Below are 7988 nucleotides of genomic sequence, written 5' to 3'. Positions count from 1 at the left end.
TTTGTATACATGGAATATTACTCAGCCATTAGAAACAACAAATACCCACCATTTGCTTCAACGTGGATGGAACTGGAGGGTATTATGCTGAGTGAAACAAGTGAATCGGAGAAGGATAAACATTATATGATCTAATTCATTTGGGGAATATAAAAAATAGTGAAAGGGAATAAAGGGGAAAGGAGAAAAATGAGTGGGAAATATGAGACAGAACATGAGAGACTCCTAACTCTCGGAAACGAACTAGGGGTGGTGGAAGGGGAGGTGGGCGGGGGCTGGGGGTGACTGGGTGACGGGCACTGAGGGGGGCACTTGATGGGATGAACACTGGGTGGTTATTCTACAGGTTGGCAAATTGAACACCAATAAAAAATGAATTTATAAATAAAAGAAGTTTTCCTTATTGTGGCATCAAAAGGAATAATTGAGGGTGGTCAGGTCTCAATAGTCAGAAAAGCAGCTAAAGGCTGCTTAGGGAATCTTTTTTTCTTATTTCTCGGATGAGTCAGAGTTCTTTGTCAGCAAATACAAAGATTAAAAGACAATGGCTGAAACTAAAAATGCCAGCTAAAGATGGCTTAAGTCAGAGAGTCTCACTCAAGGTGACCCTGCCTTTCCTGATACTTTGCAATGTCTTAGATATGTTTTGATCATTACAACGGGGAGGTAAATGCCATTGGCATCTAGTGGGCAAGGCCAAGGATACTACCGAACATCTTACAGTGCACAAGACTGCTTCAGAACCAAAGAATTATTCAACTACAAATGTCAGTAGTGCCCAGGTTGAGGAACCTGGCTAAGTGAAGAACCAGTATTTTTTTAAATTTATTTATATGAGAGAGAGAGAGAGAGAGAGGCACAGACACAGGCAGAGGGAGAGGGAGAGAAACAGGCTCCACGCAGGGAGCCTGACATGGGACTCAATCCCGGTTCTCCAGGATCATATCCCAGGCCAAAGGCGGTGCCAAACCGCTGGGCCACCGGGGCTACCTGAAGAACCAGTATTTCATAGTTGGCAGAAAGATGAGAACCAAGAACATATACTGAGGAACTGTTCAATTACAGCACAGTACAAATGGTATGGGTTTCACATCATTCATATATAAACCTGTAGGATGTAGACTTAGAGAGCTAGCCCTAAAGTCAAAGGTCTGGGTTCAAGGTGTAGTTCATTGACTTTCCAGGTACAAAACTCTAGGGAAGTTATTTATCATCTCTGTTATTCTGATTTCTTACTGCAAAATGGGATTGTGTTTACCATGTAATATTATGGGAAAATTTAATTAATTTACATAAATTGCTTGGGGATTACTAAATTTATCTGATCCTTGGTTTTCTCCTCTGTAGCTCTGGAAAATAATGCTTTCCCTTTAGGTCTATTGTACAGTTCGCTTGATATAACAAAAACACAAACATCTAATTCAATTGATGCTGCCTAGCAGGGTTTCAACAAGTCCAAGCTTTCTTTTCCATTATTTTTCAGATTTTAAAGTTATTATTTATCACTCACTAAAAAATCTACTTCATTTGTTAACTTATATATATTACATCTATACAATAAACACTTTCATTATGTAGGGTTCATTTTACATGACAAATCCATAAATCTGAGGAAGAACAACTTTATTTTAGAAATGGGGAAAAGGGGACACCTGGGTAGCTCAGTGGTTGAGGATCTGCCTTCAGCTCAGGGTGTGACCCCAGGATAGAGTCCCACATCACGCTCCCTGCAGGGAGCCTGCTTTTCCCTCTGCCTGTGTCTCTGCCTCTCTCTGTGTCTCTCATGAATAAATAAAATCTAAAAAAAAAAAAACGAAGTGGGGAAAACAGAAAGAATCACACATAAGATAAATAATTTACAGTATATTTCAGAATCTTCTCAATTATTGCTCTTAACGGTATTATAAATACTGATTCATTATTGTTAATGAATTCACTTAATTTTTATGAATCACCTTAATTTTTTGCTCTGACTCCAGAGTCTGCAAAAGGTGTATGTGGACTAAATGTAGTTTTCTGAACATTCTAGCGAGTACAGGAAATGATTCTGTACTTGAGGGCTTCCCTGTATGGCATGTAAATTACATTGTAGGAGTGGAAACTTTTTAGTTTTCCCTTCTTCCCTTCTTGGTTCTTTAGCTGATCTAATAACTAAATTGACATATGACAGATTAATAGGAGAAAAGCAAATTTAATTTCGTATGCCTGGAAGTCCCATAAAAAATATGAGACTCAAATAAGTGGCCAAAGTAGGAAGGTTTTATATCTTTTTTTAAAAAATATTTTATTTATTTATTCATGACAGATACAGAGACAGAGAGAGGCAGAGACACAGGAAGCCTGACATGGGACTCAATCCCAGGTCTCCAGGATCACACCACGGGGCTGAAGGCGGCGCTAAACCGCTGGGCCACCTGAGCTGCCCTGGTTTTATATCTTTTAAAAAAGAAATAGTAAGTTTGTGAAGCATTGACAATACAATGAGGTTTGGGCTTAAGATATTAAATCAGTGAAGTAATAATATTTGTTTATATAGACTTCTCAGCCCTAAACTCCCTACATTGCTGATAAGGATGCCTTCTAGCCTTGTAGTATAGGGAAGGTACCTTTCACATGAGACATTTATCTCCTGCTTTCAGGGGAACAAAGGAGGGTCAAAGTTGTTCTTGCACTGGCTATTTCTCAAGTAACTTTAGTTCAAAATAATCAATATGCCAAAGTGATATATTTTGGGCTTGTATATTCTGCTTCCCTCCAACATCCATCTAAATGAATGGCTATTGTGATCAAAGAATATAAAGTTTCAGATATGCAAGATGAATAAATTCTGCACATCTAGTGTGCAGCATGGTGACTTCAGCTAATAATACCATATTTTATACTTGAAATTTACTATGAGTGGATCTTAGGTGTTCTCACAGGAAGGAAAGAAGGAAGGAAGGAAGGAAGGAAGGAAGGAAGGAAGGAAGGAAGGAAGGAAGGAAGGAAGGAAAGAAACTATTTGAGGTAATATGTTAGCTTGATTGTCATAGTCACAACACACTCTATATGTATGTCAAAATATCACATTGTACATCTTACATGTATGCAACTTTTGTCAATTATAATTCAATAAAGCTGGTGAAAAAAAAGACTTGAGGGTGTATCCTAGGGACTTAAGAAGACTGGTTTCATGTATGAAATAAACAGGCAGTAAAAGATATTTGTGTCCTTACATGGGACTAAGATTACATAACATTCAGGTTCCTTACTAAAACTATGGTCAAATTAATTGTCAGAATATGGTTTCCTAAGAAAGCTTCTTGAAAGTTTTTCTGGTTCAGTGAAATTAGATTTATATAGCAAAGCTGCATCCTTATAGGAAAAAAAAAGAGATGCAGAATTACTTTTTAGGACTATTAGGATTATTCTGATTCCCCCAAAAAATATTTTTAGGAGTATAAAACATTTTAACTCATTTATTTTTTATCTCTTTATGCAAAAACCCCTACAATAACTATTCTTTCATCAGTTATAAAGATGTATTAATAAGGCCATTGATAATAGTAAAACAAGGAAGCATAAATTGGCCTAAATCTAATTTCTTCACAGTTTTATTGAGAAATAACTGATGTACATCACTGTATAAGTTTAAGGTATATAGCACGATGGTTTGATTTACATATATTTTGCAATAATTATTACAATAGATTTAGTTAATACCCACCATCTTATACAGACACAATAAAAATAAAAGGAAAAAATTCTCCTTACAATTAGAATTTGTAGGATCTATTCTCTTAACAATTCTCTGGCCTCAGCCTAAGTTTGATCTGCAAAGAAAATGCATAAGAAATTTAGTACTGCTTCTAAATAATTGAGTAGAAATTAGTTTTAGATAATTAACGTGAAGTTATAATATGCATTTTAAGAAATTACATGATGAGTCACTGACAAACTGAGTTGTTTAACTATAGACCTGGATAATATATACCAGTATCTCTTAGTAGGAATTGTCTCAATTCTTTATGATTCCTACAATAGCAGTAAGGTAAAAATGTGTTATTATGGGGGTATTAACATATTAAGAACAGCTATTGTATTATAATTATTTTGATACAAGAATGTCATAAACTACCATTTTTAAACTTCAAAACCTTCCATAAAGTAGGCATTTTTACCCTCCTATCTTTTTTGACATGTAGAATTAAAGCTCAGAAAAAACAGTCTAAAGTCAAACAATCAGTGTGACTTTACATCACACAATAAACAACACTAAGCCATAAATACCTCTTGAAGAGTTAAAGAGAATGTTATACTTAAGGATTTATTACAGTTAATTATGGAAGATGACCACAAAAACAATAGATGCAAATTATTTTTGCCAATCTACAGAGCCCACAGAACTGGCTTTGAGTGACTCTTCCTGTCTTGTGATCATGAATAAGTTCATAGATAAGCCTGTTTACTATTGTGTGACAGATTATTAAGACTATAACTCAAGGGGTTCTAATGAGAAGATAAAAATTTTCAGTGTTATTTAAACATTATCCTAAGCTCCTTCCTTCTCTCCAGATATATTACCATGATCTCTTGACAATTTTTTATTCAGCAAGTACATATTACATCTGGGATCTTAGAATCTTTTGCATTAAAAGTCTGTGTGGTTCAGAATTCTGATCCCTTCCTATTTCTCCTCCCTTAGGATTGTTGCAGAGCCTGTTTACAGCCTGGCTCCATGGATAAGGTCAATTCTTCAGTGGTGTCTGAATTTGTATTGCTGGGACTCTCCAGTTCTCAGGAGCTCCAGCTTTTCTTTTTTGTTTTTTTCTCTGTGTTATATGTCATCATTGTGCTGGGAAACCTTCTCATAATCATCACAGTAACTTCTGATAACAGTCTGCACTCCCCCATGTACTTCCTCCTAGGAAATCTCTCCTTTGTGGACATCTGTCAGGCTTCTTTTGCTACCCCTAAGATGATTGTAGATTTCCTGAGTGAACATAAGACCATTTCCTTCAATGGCTGCATAGCTCAGATATTCTTCATTCACCTTTTTACTGGAGGAGAGATGGTACTACTTGTCTCCATGGCCTATGATAGATACGTAGCCATATGCAAACCTCTACACTATGTAGTCATCATGAGTCAAAGGACGTGCACTGTCCTGGTAATAGTCTCCTGGGCTGTGGGCTTGGTGCACACATTAAGTCAGTTATCATTTACCGTGACCCTACCTTTTTGTGGACCTAATGTAGTAGACAGCTTTTTTTGTGATCTTCCTCGAGTGACCAAACTTGCCTGCCTGGACTCTTACATCATTGAAATACTCATTGTAGTCAATAGTGGTATTCTTTCCCTAAGCACTTTCTCTCTCTTAGTTGGCTCTTACATCATTATTCTTGTCACTGTCTGGTTTAAGTCTTCCGCTGCAATGGCCAAGGCATTTTCTACACTGGCTGCCCATATCACTGTAGTAATTTTGTTCTTTGGACCTTGCATTTTCATCTATGTGTGGCCCTTTACCACTTACCCTGTGGATAAACTTCTTGCCATATTTTACACTGTGTTCACTCCCATTCTAAACCCCATTATCTATACACTAAGGAACAGGGATATGAAGGCTGCCATGAGGAATATTATGACCTATTACCTGAGGCCCAAGAAAATTTCTGAAATTCCACGAGCAGTGAGGAGTTCTCTTTATTAATACACACTCCCTTCAAATTCCTCAAATCAATACTCTGTCTATAAATATTTTCAATGTATTCTTGTGCCATATCTCAACTATGATGGAAGTGATGAAGAACATGAAATAGAGAATATCTAATGGATATTAACTAGGCCCTTTCCAGGTATCATCTAAGCAAAAGCTAAATGTCAAAAAATATGGAAAAATGTATCATGATTACTGGTTTTGGAAATAAAATGTAGAATGACTATATGTGGATTGCTTAGGACAAAGAAATACCTTACAGCCCAGAAAGTACAACAGTGGGCACATAACCAAGTGTTCCACTGGTACAGCAATGTATGGTATAAAAGTGTGAGACTAACAGAATATGGGAATAGCCTTTTAAAGATGCAAATAAAGGTGCCAGTAAGTGTATTTGGGGATGACACTGTGTTTTAACATGTGACATATACTTTGAACCAGTGGACATTATAAGCTATAAGTAAGAGTAGCACCATTCACCATCACCTCCTTGGTGAACTTGAGCTTTCTGGACCTACAACTGCTGGGGTGGGGTGAATGATTCTTCTGGGGACCGAGTAAGCATTTTAATAAAGCTAACGTTTTAGTAGCTGACTAGTCATTTTTGTTTCCTTGTGTTTGTAGATCAGAAGACAAAAAAGCAGTTACTATCATGCCAGGTATAATTAAATTTCATTATCACAAAGAAGTAGAATTGTTGCTACCCTTGCATCAATCATTATTGTGATAATTCTAAATGGGCAGTTGCAGCAATTGCAGCATGACAAGAGGACAGTAATCCTGGACTTAGCCTTCTGAGGTAGGAAGATATGGATATGTGCAACTGATCTAGATCAGCAGAAATGCTGGACAAATGTGAGGAAAATATAGAAAAGATTATGGAGAAAGAAGATAGTATCTTCTTGGTAACATGTGAGATGGTAGAATCCATTAACACTTGTTTCATTAACAGTCTTGTATTTAGGGACACCTGGGTGACTCAATGGTTGAGCATCTGCCTTTGGCTCAGGTCGTGATCCAGGATTCTGAGATCGAATCTCACATCAGGCTCCTCACAAGGGGTCAGCTTCTCCCTTTGCCTATGGCTCTGCCTCTCTCTCTGTCTCTCTGTGTCCCTCATGAATAAATAAATAAAATCTTTAAAAAACCCACTCTTGTATTTGAAGGAACAATGATGGAGCAAACTTACATGGAACATGAATGCCTCTAAGCATGGGAAGATGTGGAGTATATCTGATGATTTTGATGTTGCATACATATCCCTCTATTTTATACCATAAGCTACAAATATTTTCTGCATGAGGACTTTTCTTTGGATATCAGAACTGCCCAAAAAACTATGTGGGGAAGTTGCCATGGAGTTGTACCTCAGAACTACTCCAACATAGAAATACACAGCGTCCTTGCCTCAAATGAAATAAATATAATTATAGAATGTGTATATTCTCCAAGAGGGCCATAGCAGAATTGCACACCAATGTCCACATAGTAGAATACCAGTTATTTATTTATTTATTTATTTATTTATTTATTTATTTATATTATTGGAGTTCGATTTGCCAACATATAGCATATGTTCCAGTGCTCATTCCATCAAGTGCCCCCCTCAGTGCCTGTCACCCAGTCACACAATCTCCCTGCCCACCTCCCTTTGCACCATGCATTGTTCATTTCCCAGAGTTAGGAGTTTCTCATGTTATGTCACCCTCACTGATATTTCCCTCTCATTTTCTCTCCTTTCTCTTTTTCTCTCCTTTCTCTTTTTTTCCCTTTCACTATTTTTTATATTCCCCAAATGAATGAGACCATATAATGTTTGTCCTTCTCTGATTGACTTACTTCACTCAGCATAATACCCCTCAGTTGGATCCACGTTGAAGCAAATGGTGGCTATTTGTCATTTTGAATGGCTGAGTAATATTCCATTTCATATGTATACAACATCTTCTTTATCCATTCATCTTTTGATGGACACTGAGGCTCCTTCCACAGTTTGGCTATTGTGGTCATTGCTGCTATAAACATTGGGGTGCAGGTTTCTCAGTCTTTCGCTGCATCTGTATCTTTGGGATAAATCCCCAGTAGTGCAATTGCTGGATCGTAGGGTAGCTCTATTTTTAACTCTTTGAGGAACCTCCACACAGTTCTCCAGAGTGGCTGTACCAGTTCACATTCCCAACAACAATGCAAGAGGGTTCCCCTGCCTCCACATCTTCTCCAACATTTGTTGTTTCCTGTCTTGTTAATTTTCCCCATTCTCACTGGTGTGAGGTGGTATCACATTGTGGTTTTG

The 7988-nt window shown here is 37.3% G+C and overlaps 1 protein-coding gene across 1 annotated transcript; it reads left to right on the top strand.

The window, feature by feature from the left end:
• The first annotated feature begins 4717 nt into the window (after positions 1 to 4717).
• LOC129520019 (olfactory receptor 4K5) lies at positions 4718 to 5689 on the top strand. Its single transcript, XM_055340948.1, has one exon. It carries the CDS (start codon positions 4718 to 4720, stop codon positions 5687 to 5689), a length of 972 nt encoding a protein of 323 aa, XP_055196923.1.
• Positions 5690 to 7988: the final 2299 nt, after the last annotated feature.

The sequence above is a fragment of the Nyctereutes procyonoides genome, unplaced genomic scaffold (assembly GCF_905146905.1).
Source record: "Nyctereutes procyonoides isolate TBG_1078 unplaced genomic scaffold, NYPRO_anot_genome, whole genome shotgun sequence".
Lineage (NCBI taxonomy): Eukaryota > Metazoa > Chordata > Mammalia > Carnivora > Canidae > Nyctereutes > Nyctereutes procyonoides.
The sequence above is the reverse complement of the archived record's forward strand: the minus strand, read 5'-3'. Positions and strand labels throughout refer to the sequence as shown.